General features: G+C 56.6%; 1 protein-coding gene across 1 annotated transcript; it reads left to right on the top strand.

Moving 5' to 3' along the window:
• Window positions 1–3,465: 3,465 nt before the first annotated feature.
• TAF10 (TATA-box binding protein associated factor 10) lies at window positions 3,466–9,284 on the top strand (the record flags this gene model as incomplete). Its single annotated transcript, XM_082276004.1, has 4 exons — window positions 3,466–3,651; window positions 8,262–8,326; window positions 8,775–8,889; window positions 9,106–9,284. 4 exons carry the CDS (start codon window positions 3,466–3,468, stop codon window positions 9,193–9,195), a joined length of 456 nt encoding a protein of 151 aa, XP_082132130.1. The 3' UTR covers window positions 9,196–9,284.
• Window positions 9,285–18,065: the final 8,781 nt, after the last annotated feature.

The raw sequence follows: 18,065 nt of genomic DNA, 5'->3' as shown, positions 1-18,065 counted from the left end.
CTCTCTGTCGTCCCCCCCCCCCTCTCTGTCGTCCCCCCCCCCCCTCTCTGTCGTCCCGTTCCCCCCCCCCCCCCCTCTCTGTCGTCCCGTTCCCCCCCCCCCCCCCTCTCTGTCGTCCCGTTTCCCCCCCCCCCCCCTCTCTGTCGTCCCGTTTCCCCCCCCCCTCTCTCGTCCCGTTTCCCCCCCCTCTCTGTCGTCCCGTTTCCCCCCCCTCTCTGTCGTCCCGTTTCCCCCCCCCCTCTCTGTCGTCCCGTTTCCCCCCCCCCTCTCTGTCGTCCCGTTTCCCCCCCCCCTCTCTGTCGTCCCGTTTCCCCCCCCCTCTCTGTCGTCCCGTTTCCCCCCCCTCTCTGTCGTCCCGTTTCCCCCCCCCTCTCTGTCGTCCCGTTTCCCCCCCCCTCTCTGTCGTCCCGTTTCCCCCCCCCTCTCTGTCGTCCCGTTTCCCCCCCCCTCTCTGTCGTCCCGTTTCCCCCCCCCTCTCTGTCGTCCCGTTTCCCCCCCCTCTCTGTCGTCCCGTTTCCCCCCCCCCTCTCTGTCGTCCCGTTTCCCCCCCCCTCTCTGTCGTCCCGTTTCCCCCCCCCTCTCTGTCGTCCCGTTTCCCCCCCCCCTCTCTGTCGTCCCGTTTCCCCCCCCCTCTCTGTCGTCCCGTTTCCCCCCCCCTCTCTGTCGTCCCGTTTCCCCCCCCCCTCTCTGTCGTCCCGTTTCCCCCCCCCTCTCTGTCGTCCCGTTTCCCCCCCCCCTCTCTGTCGTCCCGTTTCCCCCCCCCTCTCTGTCGTCCCGTTTCCCCCCCCCTCTCTGTCGTCCCGTTTCCCCCCCCTCTCTGTCGTCCCGTTTCCCCCCCCCTCTCTGTCGTCCCGTTTCCCCCCCCCTCTCTGTCGTCCCGTTTCCCCCCCCTCTCTGTCGTCCCGTTTCCCCCCCCCTCTCTGTCGTCCCGTTTCCCCCCCCTCTCTGTCGTCCCGTTTCCCCCCCCCTCTCTGTCGTCCCGTTTCCCCCCTCTCTGTCGTCCCGTTTCCCCCCCCTCTCTGTCCCGTTTCCCCCCCCTCTCTGTCCCGTTTCCCCCCCCTCTCTGTCCCGTTTCCCCCCCCTCTCTGTCGTCCCGTTTCCCCCCCCTCTCTGTCGTCCCGTTTCCCCCCCCCCTCTCTGTCGTCCCGTTTCCCCCCCCCTCTCTGTCGTCCCGTTTCCCCCCCCCTCTCTGTCGTCCCGTTTCCCCCCCCTCTCTGTCGTCCCGTTTCCCCCCCTCTCTGTCGTCCCGTTTCCCCCCCCTCTCTGTCGTCCCGTTTCCCCCTCTCTGTCGTTCCCCCCCCCCCTCTCTGTCGTTCCCCCCCCCCCCTCTCTGTCGTTCCCCCCCCCCCCTCTCTGTCGTTCCCCCCCCCCTCTCTGTCGTCCCCCCCCCCTCTCTGTCGTCCCCCCCCCCCCTCTCTCGTCCCCCCCCCCCTCTCTGTCGTCCCCCCCCCCCCTCTCTGTCGTCCCCCCCCCCCTCTCTGTCGTCCCGTTCCCCCCCCCCCTCTCTGTCGTCCCGTTCCCCCCCCCCCCCCCTCTCTGTCGTCCCGTTTCCCCCCCCCCCCCTCTCTGTCGTCCCGTTTCCCCCCCCCCCCTCTCTGTCGTCCCGTTTCCCCCCCCCCCCTCTCTGTCGTCCCGTTTCCCCCCCCCCCCCTCTCTGTCGTCCCGTTTCCCCCCCCCCCCTCTCTGTCGTCCCGTTTCCCCCCCCCCCCCTCTCTGTCGTCCCGTTCCCCCCCCCTCTCTCTGTCGTCCCCCCCCTCTCTCTGTCGTCCCGTCCCGTCCCCCCTCTCTGTCGTCCCGTCCCGTCCCCCCTCTCTGTCGTCCCCCGTTCCCCCCTCTCTTGTCGTCCCGTCCCGTCCCCCCTCTCTGTCGTCCCGTCCCGTCCCCCCTCTCTGTCGTCCCGTCCCCCCGTCCCGTCCCCCCTCTCTGTCGTCCCGTCCCCCCTCTCTGTCGTCCCGTCCCCCCTCTCTGTCGTCCCGTCCCGTCCCCCCTCTCTGTCGTCCCGCTTCCCCCCCTCTCTGTCGTCCCGCTTCCCCCCCTCTCTGTCGTCCCGCTTCCCCCCCTCTCTGTCGTTCCCCCCCCCCTCTGTGTCCCGTTTCCCCCCCCCTCTGTGTCCCGTTTCCCCCCCCCCCTGTGTCCCGTTTCCCCCCCCCCTCTGTGTCCCGTTTCCCCCCCCCCTCTGTGTCCCGTTTCCCCCCCCCTCTGTGTCCCCTTTCCCCCCCCCCTCTGTGTCCCGTTTCCCCCCCCCCTCTCTGTCCCGTTTCCCCCCCCCCTCTCTGTCCCGTTTCCCCCCCCCCCTCTCTGTCCCGTTTCCCCCCCCCTCTCTGTCCCGTTTCCCCCCCCCCTCTCTGTCCCGTTTCCCCCCCCCCTCTCTGTCGTCCCGTTTCCCCCCCCCCTCTCTGTCGTCCCGTTTCCCCCCCCCCTCTCTGTCGTCCCGTTTCCCCCCCCTCTCTGTCGTCCCGTTTCCCCCCCCCCTCTCTGTCGTCCCGTTTCCCCCCCCCCCTCTCTGTCGTCCCGTTTCCCCCCCCCCCTCTCTGTCGTCCCGTTTCCCCCCCCCCTCTCTGTCGTCCCGTTTCCCCCCCCCCTCTCTGTCGTCCCGTTTCCCCCCCCCCTCTCTGTCGTCCCGTTTCCCCCCCCCCTCTCTGTCGTCCCGTTTCCCCCCCCCCTCTCTGTCGTCCCGTTTCCCCCCCCCCTCTCTGTCGTCCCGTTTCCCCCCCCCCCTCTCTGTCGTCCCGTTTCCCCCCCCCCTCTCTGTCGTCCGTTTTTCCCCCCCCCCTCTCTGTCGTCCGTTTTTCCCCCCCCCTCTCTGTCGTCCCGTCCCCCCCCCCTCTCTCTGTCGTCCCGTTCCCCCCTCTCTGTCGTCCCGTCCCGTCCCCCCTCTGTCCCGTTCCCCCCTCTCTGTCGTTCCGTCCGCCCCCCCCTCTCTGTCCCGTTCCCCCCCCCCTCTCTGTCGTCCGTTTTTCCCCCCCCCCTCTCTGTCGTCCCGTCCCCCCCCCCTCTCTCTGTCGTCCCGTTCCCCCCTCTCTGTCGTCCCGTCCCGTCCCCCCTCTGTCCCGTTCCCCCCTCTCTGTCGTTCCGTCCGCCCCCCCCTCTCTGTCCCGTCCCCCCCCCCCTCTCTGTCGTCCCGTTCCCCCCCCCCTCTCTCTCTGTCGTCCCGTTCCCCCCCCCCCCCCCTCTCTCTCTGTCGTCCCCCCCCCCCCCCCCCCCTCTCTCTCTGTCGTCCCGTCCCCCCCCTCTGTCCCGTTCCCCCCTCTCTGTCGTCCCGTCCCTGTCCCGTCTCCCCCTCTCTCTGTCCCGTGCCCTCTCTGTCCCCTCTCTTACTTTTTCTCCAGCACTGTAAATAGTTGGGAGGGGGGAGGGGTGATATCGGCACTTTGTGTATTCTTGGGGCTGAGAAGAGATCACATGACATGTGATTGCCAATTAACCCCTCCCCCCTTCCTCGGTCCTATATAAAGTTGCTAATTCATGGAATTATTTTTCTCCTCAGTTCCAGTTTCTGCTGTCACAGCCGCCGCCCCTTCTGAGAGCTCCTCCTCCCTCTCCAATGGTGTGTACCTACCTCCGGGGGTGACCAATGGGGACATAAAGCCAATCATCTCCAGCACTCCTCTGGTGGACTTCCTGATGCAGCTGGAAGATTACACGCCCACTGTAAGTATACCGCCCCCTGCTGGGAATGTACACGCCCACTGTAAGTATACCGCCCCCTGCTGGGAATGTACACGCCCACTGTAAGTATACCGCCCCCTGCTGGGAATGTACACTCCCACTGTAAGTATACCGCCCCCTGCTGGGAATGTACACGCCCACTGTAAGTATACCGCCCCCTGCTGGGAATGTACACTCCCACTGTAAGCATACCGCCCCCTGCTGGGAATGTACACACCCCCTGCTAGAAGTGTACACGCCCACTGTAAGTATATTAGTATATATTATTGAGTGGGAGTGTCTCTGGTGTCACTGCCTCAGGGAAAGCTCCGCCCTGAGGTGGGCGTGTTCTTCCTCCATCCCTTGCCTCCTGTACTCCTTGTATGACCCCCCCCCCATTCTACTGACCCCTATGAGGGGACGGCCTCCTGTATGACCGGTCATATATGCAGTGATCTGATTGGTGGAAGGCGGTCAGGTGTTGCTCATTTCTCTGTAAATCTGTGTTGTCTCCTCCTCATAGTCCCTTCATTGGCACAGATTGTACCTTCCGTCACCCTCCTCCGTCTCTGCCGCCCGGCCCTCCGTGTGTGTGTGTGTGTCTCTGCCGCCTGGCCTTTCGTGTGTGTGTGTGTGTGTGTCAGGGTTTGTACGGTCATTAAAAACCTGGAAAAGTTATGGAATTCTGAGATGACACTTTCCAGGCCTGGAAAGGTCATGGAAAAGTACGATTTTACAAATGTTTTGGAAAAGTCATGGAAATCTGGGGAGGAGCGGGGGGGGGGGGGAGCGGCGGGGGGAGCGGATGCTTAAAACTTTTTTTATTGCAAATTAATGTATAATTTTATTTTATGCTTGTGCACATTTCCGGGTCCGCAGCAGCCGAGGAAATGATCATGCACCAATCGCTGGCAGCGGGGAGGGCCGAGCCGCGGTTTGCCTGTATGTGACTGGCCAGCAGCAGCAAACCAATCACAGGCAGCGGAAGCGTCACTGGAGGGCGGGCCGCATGAACGTGATGACGTGGAAGGGGGTGGTAACCATTTCAGTTACCGCACCCCCGCGTCATCACGTTCATGCGGCCGGCCCGCTCTCCAGTGATGCTTCCGCTGCCTGTGATTGGTTTGCTGCTGCTGGCCAGTCACATACAGGCAAAGCCCGGCCCTCCCCACTGCCTGTCATTGGTGCACGATCATTTCCTCGGCTGCTGCTGGCCAGTGACCGACCGTAGGGCAAACTGCGAGCACCTACTGTACCAGTCCTACGGGAATGTTAAAAATAAATGTAAATAAATAATTAAGCATCCAATCCTGAGTCGCCTTTGTTTCTGTGAGAACTCTTTTCTGCCTCATGGGACTGTTAGGTTCGGCCTAAGAATAGTAAGCGCCGCATTTTGTCCAGCTGCACCTTCATGACTCACTGCCACCTGAACAGCTTTATTTGGGCAAGCAGGAGCACCACTGTTCTTTCTCCCAAAAGTAAGTGCCGCATTTGTGCACCATCAGATCTGTGCCATCCATACCAGTCTGCCTGCACCTCATGACTGTCACTTGGGCCTAAAAGATTAAGTGCTGCATTTTGTGCCATCCATACCAGTCCGTTCACAGTTACAGCAATGCCAGGGAAATGCAGCTTTTAAAAATGTATGGCTTCATGATGAACAGTATGAGAGGTGGCTGGAGAAAGATCAGGACCCGGGACGTGCTAAATGTACAGCGTGTGTCGTAAAACATTTGACATTTTGAACATATGAGAGGCAGCGCTGTCTAGCCACGCTAAAGGTGCAAAGCACCAGTCTGCAGCTGCGTGCTCGACAGCTTCCAATCCGATCGCTGGCTTTTTCACCCGTGCGCCTGAAGTGACAGCGGCTCCCAGCTGCGGCAGCGGTGCTTCCACCTCATCCACTGTAAAACAAGGGACCATTTTGAGTCACGCTGTATCCAGAAACGAAACTCTAACAGCAGAGGTACTGTGGGCTCTAAAGGTGGTTAATTCACACTATTCATACAAGTCTTGTGAAGACACAGGTCAGCTTTTCCAGACTATGTTCCCAGACAGCAAGATAGCGGCCAGCTTTGCATGCAGCGAACGTAAGTGTCATTTATATTAGTAAAAATATGCTGGGTGTGACATAGATTTTCTTCTTATTTAACACGTATACATAGACATTTCATGAAACATTAGGTCATGAATATTTACGTGAAGTCATGGAATTTCATTGGTGAAAATGTGTATGAACCCTGGTGTGTGTGTGTTTGTCTCTCTGCCGCCTGGCCCTCTGTGTGTGTGTGTGTGTGTGTGTCTCTGCCTCCTGGCCCTCCGTGTGTGTGTGTGTGTGTCTCTGCCGCCCGGCCCTCTGTGTGTGTGTGTGTGTATGTGTGTCTCTTTGACGCCCGGCCCTCGTGTGTGTGTGTCTCTGCCGCCCGGTCCTGTGTGTGTGTGTGTGTGTGTGTCTCTGCCGCCCGGCCCTCCGTGTGTGTGTGTGTGTGTGTGTGTCTCTGCCGCCCGGCCCTCTGTGTGTGTGTGTCTCTTTGACGCCCGGTCCTCCGTGTGTGTGTGTCTCTCTCTGCCGCCCGGCCCTCCGCGTGTGTGTGTGTCTCTGCCGCCCGGCCCTCCGCGTGTGTGTGTGTCTCTGCCGCCCGGCCCTCGTGTGTGTGTGTGTGTGTCTCTGCCGCCCGGCCCTCTGTGTGTGTGTGTGTGTCTCTCTGCCGCCCGGCCCTCTGTGTGTGTGTGTGTCTCTCTGCCGCCCGGCCCTCTGTGTGTGTGTGTGTGTGTGTGTCTCTGCCGCCCGGCCCTCCGCGTGTGTGTGTGTCTCTGCCGCCCGGCCCTCTGTGTGTTTGTCTCTCTGCCGCCTGGCCCTCTCTGTGTGTGTGTGTGTGTCTCTGCCTCCTGGCCCTCCGTGTGTGTGTGTCTCTTTGACGCCCGGCCCTCGTGTGTGTGTGTGTCTCTGCCGCCCGGTCCTGTGTGTGTGTGTGTGTGTGTCTCTGCCGCCCGGCCCTCCGTGTGTGTGTGTGTGTGTGTGTGTGTGTGTCTCTGCCGCCCGGCCCTCTGTGTGTGTGTGTGTCTCTTTGACGCCCGGTCCTCCGTGTGTGTGTGTCTCTCTCTGCCGCCCGGCCCTCTGTGTGTGTGTGTCTCTGCCGCCCGGCCCTCTGTGTGTGTGTGTGTCTCTGCCGCCCGGCCCTCCGCGTGTGTGTGTGTCTCTGCCGCCCGGCCCTCTGTGTGTGTTTGTCTCTCTGCCGCCTGGCCCTCTCTGTGTGTGTGTGTGTGTGTGTGTGTGTGTGTCTCTGCCGCCCGGTCCTGTGTGTGTGTGTGTGTCTCTTTGCCGCCCGGCCCTCCTTGTGTGTGTGTGTGTCTCTGCCGCCCGGCCCTGTGTGTATGTGTGTGTGTGTGTATGTGTGTCTCTTTGACGCCCGGCCCTCGTGTGTGTGTGTGTGTGTCTCTGCCGCCCGGTCCTGTGTGTGTGTCTCTGCCGCCCGGCCCTCCGTGTGTGTGTGTGTCTCTGCCGCCCGGCCGTGTGTGTGTGTGTGTGTGTGTCTCTGCCGCCCGGCCCTCTGTGTGTGTGTGTGTGTGTGTGTGTGTGTGTCTCTTTGACGCCCGGTCCTCCGTGTGTGTGTCTCTGCCGCCCGGCCCTCTGTGTGTGTGTGTCTCTGCCGCCCGGCCCTCCGCGTGTGTGTGTCTCTGCCACCCGGCCCTCTGTGTGTGTGTGTGTGTGTGTGTGTGTCTGTCTCTCTGCCGCCCGGCCCTCTGTGTGTGTGTGTGTCTCTGCCGCCCGGCCCTCCGTGTGTGTGTGTGTCTCTGCCGCCCGGCCGTGTGTGTGTGTCTCTGCCGCCCGGCCCTCTGTGTGTGTGTGTGTGTGTGTGTGTGTGTCTCTTTGACGCCCGGTCCTCCGTGTGTGTGTGTGTCTCTCTCTGCTGCCCGGCCCTCCGTGTGTGTGTGTCTCTGCCGCCCGGCCCTCCGCGTGTGTGTGTGTCTCTGCCGCCCGGCCCTCTGTGTGTGTGTTTCTCTCTCTGCCGCCTGGCCCTCTGTGTGTGTGTGTGTGTGTGTGTGTGTGTGTGTGTGTGTGTGTGTGTGTGTGTGTGTGTGTGTGTCTCTCTTTGCCGCCCGGCCCTCCTTGTGTGTGTGTGTGTCTCTGCCGCCCGGCCCTCGTGTGTGTATGTGTGTGTCTCTTTGACGCCCGGCCCTCGTGTGTGTGTCTCTGCCGCCCGGCCCTCGTGTGTGTGTGTGTGTGTGTGTGTCTCTGCCGCCCGGTCCTCTGTGTGTGTGTGTGTGTGTGTGTCTCTGCCGCCCGGTCCTCTGTGTGTGTGTGTGTGTGTCTCTGCCGCCCGGCCCTCTGTGTGTGTGTGTGTGTCTCTGCCGCCCGGCCTTCCGTGTGTGTGTGTGTGTGTCTCTGCCGCCCGGCCCTCTGTGTGTGTGTGTGTGTCTCTGCCGCCCGGCCCTCTGTGTGTGTGTGTGTGTGTGTGTCTCTGCCGCCCGGCCCTCTGTGTGTGTGTGTGTGTGTGTGTGTGTGTGTGTGTGTGTCTCTGCCGCCCGGTCCTGTGTGTGCGTCTCTGCCGCCATTTACTGTTCTATTGTATTCCTGATTGTTCCGTTGTCTTCATCCTCTCTCTGCACAGATTCCGGACGCAGTGACGGGGTATTATCTGAACCGGGCCGGATTTGAGGCCTCCGACCCTCGCATGTGAGTATCCGGATAGAAGTGATGTCATCCTTCCTTCTGAAAATGCTCCTCCCCTGGCTGTCATGCTGATCCTTTAGATTTGTCATTTCTGAGCTTCTGACCCGATCAGTGCACTGCACCTTCTCCTGCTCAGTGATTCGCTATTGAAGAACTCCTGTAAAGCAGATTTACCATCATCCTAACAAATCCCCTTTACCTTCCCTCCCAACTCCCCCCTCCCTGCCGGGTCGGGGATGGGGACCTCCAGTCGGTGGTGGTTTGGTAATTTCTGTGCCGGGTCGGGGGATGGGGACCTCCAGTCAGCGGTGGTTTGGTAAATTTCTGCGCCGGGTCGGGGGATGGGGACCTCCAGTCGGCGGTGGTTTGGTAAATTTCTGCGCCGGGTCGGGGGATGGGGACCTCCAGTCGGCGGTGCGGTCTCTCATACATTGCACTGTTCTCTTTCCAGCATTCGACTGATTTCATTGGCTGCTCAGAAGTTCATCTCTGACATCGCAAACGATGCTCTGCAGCACTGCAAGATGAAGGGGACGGCGTCCGGGAGCTCCCGCAACAAGAGCAAGGTGAGCGACACCCACACCTGACAGGGGGCGGGGCGGACACTGAGGGGGGGGGGGGGTCTGTTGTTATATCTCATACATATGTATGAATGATGGGGGTTGTAGTTAGGTGAGGAGGAGGGGCCTTCATGGTATAACAGACAATCCCTCCTCCTAGGGGGTGGGGCATGATTTCCCTCCTCTTATTATACTCTCCTCCCTCTCTATCTCCCCCTGCAGGATAAGAAGTACACGCTGACCATGGAGGACCTGAGCCCGGCGCTGGCAGAATACGGCATCAATGTGAAGAAGCCGCATTATTTCACCTAGGAGGGGCAGAGCGGGGGATGGGCTTCCTGTGGACTGTTGGGTGGTACAGCCACCACCCCCCGCTGAACGCTCTCTGTGTATAGAAGTGTGTGACGACGGGAACCAATGAGAGAACTTGCTGTGGGATTCTGGGAAAAGTTAAATCCGAAGACTGAATCCCGCCATGATTGTAGAACATTCCCAGAGGAACGGTCTGTGGGAGGAGCCAGAGATTTCATATCCCTTTCCCAAGTGACCATCCACTGTGGGAGGAGTCAGAAATCACCCCCTCTCCCTTTCCCAAATGTTACCCTGTTGTGGGAGGAGTCAGATTCCCTTCCCCCTTTCCCAAATGTCCCCCTGCTGTTGGAGTCAGAGGTCACCCCCCCTTTCCTAAATAGCCCTCTACTGTGGAGGGGGGGGGGGGGTAGGGGGGTCAGATCACCCCCACCATCCTGAATGGCACCTGTTGTGGGAGGAGTCAGATCCCCCTTTCCAGAATTGCCCCTTGCGGTGGGAGGAGTCAGAGTTCTCACATGGAGTGAATGTGGACAGTAAAATAAATATATAATTATCTGGTGTTCAGTTTGTTGACTTCCTGTAAGTGCCCCTCCCCTCCTTGCGATGTGGTAAGCCCGCCCCCTCTCTGCCATCTTTGGATGTCCCGCACAGGTGTAGATGTGGGAGGTCTTTGGGGCCTGGCAGACATGTGGCCCCTTCTCTACATATTGGGGGTGGGGATTCCTGATTCTGACATTTGCCTCACAGAGAACCGACCCCGCCCAATCTTCTACCGGACAGAGCACCCCTCCCCCCACTGCCGCCATGTGTGAAGGTCTGATTTTATTTATTTATATATATATATATATATATATATATATATACATACATACATACATACATACACACACACAGTCCCATGTGAAAGTATTCACACCCCCTGACATTTCCCACATTTTGTCATGTTACAACCAAAAATGTATTTTCTCTTACGTCCTCTGACAGTCGCCGCCTCCTCTAAGTCATCACTATTGGGTATTGACTTCTGCTCCGCAGGAGTAGCTAGGCCAGGGGTGGACTGACAACTCATGGGGCCCCCGGGCAATCAGAGATCATGGGGCCCCCTGTGTCCACACTCAAGCCACACAAAGTCCCACCTACAAATTGCAGCTCAGCCACATAGAGGGGGCATTTAAATATCTACCACAGCATAGCCTGCATGGAAGTTCCTGGCTTCTTTCTGTAGTGTGTAGCCTCTCATGGGGCCCCCTACTGACCCTGGGCCCTCGGGCAGTGCTCTAATCCCCGAATGGTCAGTCCGCCCCTGAGCTAGGCATAAGACTTAGTCAAAAGAACCAAAGCATTTGCATATACACACCCATGGGGCTGTCCCACTGGTCAATACCCCCCTGCAGTGATCCCTCCCAACTCCGTTTTAATCTGCCTAGCGTCAGGAGTAGTCAGGCTTTCCCTGTGCTGGGGCTTCAGTCTCAGCCTTTCTAATCTTTATTTGATTTTCTTTTAAAGATGTCAGTTTTTTCTTGTTATATTAGCTGTTTCTTTTGTTAGCTTTAGTTTTTAGTCGAATCTTTGGATGAAGATGGATTCATGCGGTGCTGGGATTCGGACTGACCGCCCTGGTTCTCCAGGGCAGAGGATCAGAGGGACCTCCAGCCCGCCATCGAGCGTTCAGCCATGGTTCGTCCTGGCATTATGAACGACCCATCCCTGCTCGCAGCAGGGATGCAGCCTGTGAGGTGGCTACCTCACTGGACACATCTGCGGTGCTGCAGTGTCATGTCCTTGGCTAACGGCACTCCCTGTCAGATGAGGACAGCGGCTTTCCGTTCATAGAGGCTCCCCACACCATCTGGTACAGGTAAGTACTTCTGTGTGGGGCCTCTGTCTGGGGTGGCAGTCCTGTGAGGAAGATAAAACATTTCCATGCTCCTTCCCTGCTTGCACCCCCCCTCCCAGATCCTGCAGCAGCACCAGCATAGGTTTTCCTCCCAGACACACCACCAGCATTGTGTTTTGACACAATCCCCCTGCTCTGAGCACTCACCTGCTTTGCTGGGTTAAATCGCAGTCTTGTCTACTGCAGACTCCCAACAGTTGTAGCACTACTGCTACCAACATCTCTTCCACCATGCTCAGTAACAGCCGTGGTGCACCTCTTTGCAGACTCTTCAAAAAGAAGCTCACAGTTATTTCTTAGTTTTCCCACCAATTGTATTTAAGGTTTTTTTTAGCAGGTGCATCAGGTTGCACTGCATGCTGCACATTGTCTATGGGTGTGGGCTGACAGCCCATAGTACTACAACCCTCAGCAAGCCCATTGTCATTAAAGTTCATATCACCGCCTTGCACACACACTGTACCTGCTTGCTGTGTTACCTCTGCAGTGTCATGGCTGATGGTGGGATCAAACTCCCTCCTGGTTGTTGCAGACTTTAAGGTAAATCTTCCTTTCTCCACCGGTCTCTCTTTCACAGGGTGAGGAACGGTATCCATCTCCTCATCTGAGGAATCCGCAGAAAAATGGAACCAGTTCTTTCTTCTTCCTCAAAGCTTGTTCCAAGTCCTTCAATTCAGGCCTCAGAGCCGGTCTCTTCTTGCTGTACAGTTTGGCACAATACAACTTTTACTTTTTAAAATTCTGCTTTCAAAGCTGCCAATTTCTCCTCCTCTTTCTCAATCCGCATTCGCTTGTCCGCAATCCTCCGTCTAAAGGCAGACAGGGACTCATCTCTCCTTGGGCCAGGCCCAATGTCTTCCACAGATTAAGGCCTAGTCTCAGGTCTATTCAGGGGGCCCCTGCCGGGGTCCTCCCCAGGATCCTGCATCCCTCCTGGGGCAGAGAAGCAACTCTAGCCTCTGGATTCTGGAAGCATACGAGCTAAGGAACCAGCAACCTCACACCTCGCTGTCAAGGAGTGGAATGGCAGTTTCCCACCATCACTGTGTTCTCAGGTATGTACACCCGCTGTGCCCATTATGAGGGGTTCCCACCATCCCTGTGCTGAGTTCCCGGGTCTGTACACCCGCTGTGCCCATTATGAGGGGTTCCCATCATCCCTGTACTGAGTTCCCGGGTCTGTACACCCGCTGTGCCCATTATGAGGGGTTCTCACCATCCCTGTGCTGAGTTCACGGGTCTGTACCCCCGCTGTGCCCATTATGAGGGGTTCCCACCATTCCTGTGCTGAGTTCCCTGATCTGTACACCCGCTGTGCTCATTATGAGGGGGTTCCCTCCATCCCTGTGCTGAGTTCACGGGTCTGTACCCCCGCTGTGCCCATTATGAGGGGTTCCCACCATTCCTGTGCTGAGTTCCCTGATCTGTACACCCGCTGTGCTCATTATGAGGGGGTTCCCTCCATCCCTGTGCTGAGTTCCCGGGTCTGTACACCCGCTGTGCCCATTATGAGGGGTTCCCTCCATCCCTGTGCTGAGTTCCTGGGTCTGTACCCCCGCTGTGCCCATTATGAGGGGTTCCCTCCATCCCTGTGCTGAGTTCCCGGGTCTGTACCCCCGCTGTGCCCATTATGAGGGGTTCCCACCATTCCTGTGCTGAGTTCCCGGATCTGTACACCCGCTGTGCCCATTATGAAGGGTTCCCACCATCCCATAGCGACATTACCGAGTACATAAAGAAGGTCCTGGCAGCAGGAGCTGTAGAAAAATAAAAAAAAAATCAGTCTCGCAATTTTATCAACAACATCATTCAGCTGCCAATACAGAAAGATACAAAGAAACATTGTTACATTTTGTATCTCTGTTTATTCATCTAAAGATCAAATGGATGAACTTCAATCTGCAGATGATGTCAGTTGAAACAACCTAACCAGTAAAAAAAAAAAAAAATTGAATGTTCCTCTTTTAATCCCATATTAACGCTTAGTTTACTCAAATCAGTCTTCATTTACTCATTCTCAATTAAATTGTTATTTTTCTGCTGATTTTTATTTTTTTGTTTTATTAACTATTTAAATGTTTTTTTCTGTTTTTGTTTGCTTTTATTCATTATTATTTTTATACCTTGTACTGTCCAGGTCACACTCCCTTCCCTTCCTTGGTATCCTCTCCACTGCTTGCTACAAAACAGAGTACTTGCTGAGTGGGGTAGAGTTACGTGGAGGAGGGGAGGGGGCGGTTGCCCCAGACTTTATGAATATCTGGCATGTGCTGTACAATTAAGATGAGAGAAAGTTTGACTTACCTATAAATTCCATATCTTGGAGCGCGGGACACATAGGTCCCCCCCCCCGTATTTAGGGTAGAATTTGTAACATATTCCAGCTCCTCCCCCCTCTCCCCCATACCTGTGACAGCAGGTGGGGGTTCTTCCCTCCGCTCCCACCCTCATTTCTCACACAGCTGATTTTTGTGTAAGAATGAACCACAAGTACCATCTTCTACTGCGGCAGGCAGACTCGTAGGTTCAAAAATATCTTCATTTATTATTTTGTAAATGGCTCTAACCTATACCGCAGTGTTGTATGAAGAATATTGCCCTTCTTGCAGGACGGAGATCAGTTCCCAACGCGGAGAATTTGGGGGACATGTGGGCTGATTTTGTGGGGGAATAGAAGGAAGGGAGGATGGCGGGTCTAAGTAAAGACATGACCACTCTCAGTGGAGTTGATTGTGACTGGCTAGCATATTCTCAGCGGGGTTCTTACTCTATAGCGGTTGTTTATGGGGTGAGATGTCAGCGGGGTTCTTCCTCTATAGCGGGTGTTTATGGGGTGAGATGTCAGCGGGGTTCTTCCTCTATAGCGGGTGTTTATGGGGTGAGATGTCAGCGGGGTTCTTCCGCTATAGCGGTTGTTTATGGGGTGAGATGTTAGCGGGGTTCTTCCTCTATAGCGAGTGTTTATTGGGTGAGAGGTCAGTGGGGTTCTTCCTCTATAGCGGGTGTTTGTGGGATGAGATGTCAGCGGGGTTCTTCCACTATAGCGGATGTTTATGGGGTGAGATGTCAGTGGGGTTCTTCCACTATAGAGGATGTTTATGGGGTGAGATGTCAGTGGGGTTCTTCCACTATAGAGGGTGTTTATGGGGTGAGATGTCAGTGGAGTTCTTCCTCTATAGCGGGTGTTTATGGGGTGAGATGTCAGCAGGGTTCTTCCTCTATAGTGGGTGTTTATGGGGTGAGATGTCAGTGGAGTTCTTCCTCTATAGCGGGTGTTTATGGGGTGAGATGTCAGCGGAGTTCTTCCTCTATAGCGGGTGTTTATGGGGTGAGATGTCAGCACAGGGTTCTCCCTCTATAGCGGGAGTTCATGGGGTGAGATGTCAGCGGGGTTCTTCCTCTATAGCGAGTGTTTATGGGGTTCGATGTCAGCGGGGTTCTTCCTCTATAGCGGGTGTTTATGGGGTGAGATGTCAGCGGGGTTCTTCCTCTATAGCGGGAGTTCATGGGGTGAGATGTCAGTGGGGTTCTTCCACTATAGAGGATGTTTATGGGGTGAGATGTCAGCGGAGTTCTTCCTCTATAGCGGGTGTTTATGGGGTGAGAGGTCAGCGGGGTTCTTCCTCTATAGCGGGTGTTTATGGGGTGAGAGGTCAGCGGGGTTCTTCCTCTATAGCGGGTGTTTATGGGGTGAGATGTCAGCGGGGTTCTTCCTCTATAGCGGGTGTTTATGGGGTGAGATGTCAGCGAGGTTCTTCCTCTATAGCGGGTGTTTATGGGGTGAGATGTCAGCGGGGTTCTTCCTCTATAGCGAGTGTTTATGGGTTGAGATGTCAGCGAGGTTCTTCCTCTATAGCGGGTGTTTATGGGGTGAGATGTCAGCGGGGTTCTTCCTCTATAGCGGGTGTTTATGGTGTGAGATGTCAGCGGGGTTCTTCCTCTATAGCGGGAGTTCATGGGGTGAGATGTCAGCGGGGTTCTTCCTCTATAGCGGGAGTTCATGGGGTGAGATGTCAGCGGGGTTCTTCCTCTATAGCGGGTGTTTATGGGGTGAGATGTCAGCGGAGTTCTTCCTCTATAGCAGGTGTTTATGGGGTGAGATGTCAGCAGGGTTCTTCCTCTATAGTAGGTGTTTATGGGGTGAGATGTCAGTGGAGTTCTTCCTCTATAGTGGGTGTTTATGGGGTGAGATGTCAGCGGGGTTCTTCCTCTATAGCGTGTGTTTATGGGGTGAGATGTCAGTGGAGTTCTTCCTCTATAGCGGGTGTTTATGGGGTGAGATGTCAGCACAGGGTTCTTCCTCTATAGCGGGTGTTTATGGGGTGAGATGTCAGCGGGATTCTTCCTCTATAGCGGGTGTTTATGGGGTGAGATGTCAGCGGGGTTCTTCCTCTATAGCGGGAGTTCATGGGGTGAGATGTCAGTGGGGTTCTTCCACTATAGAGGGTGTTTATGGGGTGAGATGTCAGCGGTGTTCTTCCACTATAGCGAGTGTTTATGGGGTGAGATGTCAGTGGGGTTCTTCAACTCTAGAGGGTGTTTATGGGGTGAGATGTCAGTGGGGTTCTTCCACTATAGCGAGTGTTTATGGGGTGAGATGTCAGTGGGGTTCTTCAACTATAGAGGGTGTTTATGGGGTGAGATGTCAGCGGTGTTCTTCCTCTATAGCGGGTGTTTATGGGGTGAGATGTCAGCGGGGTTCTTCCTTTATAGCGGGTGTTTATGGGGTGAGATGTCCCGAGGTGAACACCAGGTGGAGCCACAACACTTTGTCTTCACTCCTGAAAAGGAATTCTCCACCTTTCAAATGAATATTTATTGAATGTGAAAATGAGTTTCCTGTAAATAATATCTTCATTATGTATAACTTGTAGTGATTATCGTCTATGGAGGCAACCAGATCTATAGACGGCTCCTTCTGCTCGATATTCAGTGCAAAACAAAGCAAAGAGGGAGGGGGGTTCTGAGAATAGTGCGGGAGACAGAAGGTTGAGGGGTCTGAGAATAGTGCGGGAGACAGAAGGGTGAGGGGTCTGAGAATAGTGCATGAGACTGAGGGGTGAGGGGGTCAGAGAATAGTGCGGGAAACAGAGGGGTGTGGGAATCTTCCGGTGTAATGGGGAAGCGGTGTCAGAGTCCTCCGGTGTAATGGGGAATTCCGGGGAAGTGGTGTGGGAGTCCTCCGGTGTAATGGGGAATTCCGGGGAAGTGGTGTGGGAGTCCTCTGGTGTAATGGGGAATTCCGGGGAAGCAGTGTGGGAATCCTCCGGTGTAATGGAGAATTCCGGGGAAGTGGTGTGGGAATCTTCCGGTGTAATGGGGAATTCCGGGAAAGTGGTGTGGGAGTCCTCCGGTGTAATGGGGAATTCCGGGGAAGTGGTGTGGGAGTCCTCCGGTGTAATGGGGAATTCCGGTGAAGCAGCGTGGGAATCCTCCGGTATAATGGGGAATCCCGGGGAAGCGGTGTGGGAATCTTCCGGTGTAATGGGAAAGCGGCGTGGGACTCCTCCGGTGTAATGGGGAATTCCGGGAAAGCGGCGTGGGAATCCTCCGGTGTAATAGAGAATTCCGGGGAAGTGGTGTGGGAATCTTCCGGTGTAATGGGGAATTCCCGGGAAGCGGTGTGGGAATCCTCCGGTGTAATGGAGAATTCCGGGAAGCGGTGTGGGAATCTTCCGGTGTAATGGGGAATTCCAGGGAAGCGGTGTGGGAATCCTCTGGTGTAATGGAGAATTCCGGGGAAGTGGTGTGGGAATCTTCCGATGTAATGGGGAATTCCCGGGAAGCGGTGTGGGAATCCTCCGGTGTAATGGAGAATTCCGGGGAAGTGGTGTGGGAATCTTCCGGTGTAATGGGGAATTCCGGGGAAGTGGTGTGGGAGTCCTCTGGTGTAATGGGGAATTCCAGGGAAGCGGTGTGGGAATCTTCCGGTGTAATGGGGAACTCCGGGGAAGCGGTGTCGGAATCCTCCGGTATAATGGGGAATTCCGGGGAAGGGGTGTGGGAGTCCTCTGGTGTAATGGGGATTTCCAGGGAAGCGGTGTGGGAATCTTCCGGTGTAATGGGGAATTCCCGGGAAGCGGTGTGGGAATCCTCCGGTGTAATGGAGAATTCTGGGGAAGTGGTGTGGGAATCTTCCGGTGTAATGGGGAAGCGGTGTCAGAGTCCTCCGGTGTAATGGGGAATTCCGGGGAAGTGGTGTGGGAGTCCTCTGGTGTAATGGGGAATTCCGGTGAAGCGGTGTCGGAGTCCTCTGGTGTAATGGGGAATTCCGGTGAAGCGGTGTCGGAGTCCTCTGGTGTAATGGGGAATTCCGGTGAAGCGGTGTCGGAGTCCTCCGGTGTAATGGGGAATTCCGGTGAAGCGGTGTGGGAATCCTCCGGTGTAATGGGGAATTCCGGTGAAACGGTGTGGGAATCCTTCAGTGTTATGGGGAATTCTGGTGAAGTGGTGTGGGAATCCTCCGGTGTAATAGGGAATTCCGGTGAAGCAGCGTGGGAATCCTCCGGTATAATGGGGAATCCCGGGGAAGCGGTGTGGGAATCTTCCGGTGTAATGGGAAAGCGGCGTGGGACTCCTCCGGTGTAATGGGGAATTTCGGGGAAGCGGTGTCGGAGTCCTCCGGTGTAATGGGGAATTCCGGGGAAGCGGTGTGGGAGTCCTCCGGTGTAATGGGGAATTCCGGTGAAGCAGTGTGGGAATCCTCCGGTGTAATGGGGAATTTCGGGGAAGCGGTGTCGGAGTCCTCCGGTGTAATGGGGAATTCCGGGGAAGCGGTGTGGGAGTCCTCCGGTGTAATGGGGAATTCCGGTGAAGCAGTGTGGGAATCCTCCGGTGTAATGGGGGATTTTGGGGAAGCGGTGTCAGAGTCCTCCGGTGTCAGGAAGGGACGGTGGGAAGTAAAGTGGAGGATGGGATTACGGAGGAGCCAGCAGGTGTCAGGTGATGGTGGAGGAGGATTGGAGGGATTTGT

This window comes from Pelophylax lessonae (genome assembly GCF_965119305.1).
Source record: "Pelophylax lessonae genome assembly, contig: HAP1_SCAFFOLD_172, whole genome shotgun sequence".
NCBI classification, from domain to species: Eukaryota; Metazoa; Chordata; class Amphibia; order Anura; family Ranidae; genus Pelophylax; species Pelophylax lessonae.
Note: the sequence above shows the minus strand (reverse complement) of the source record. Positions and strands in the feature narration are given on the sequence as shown.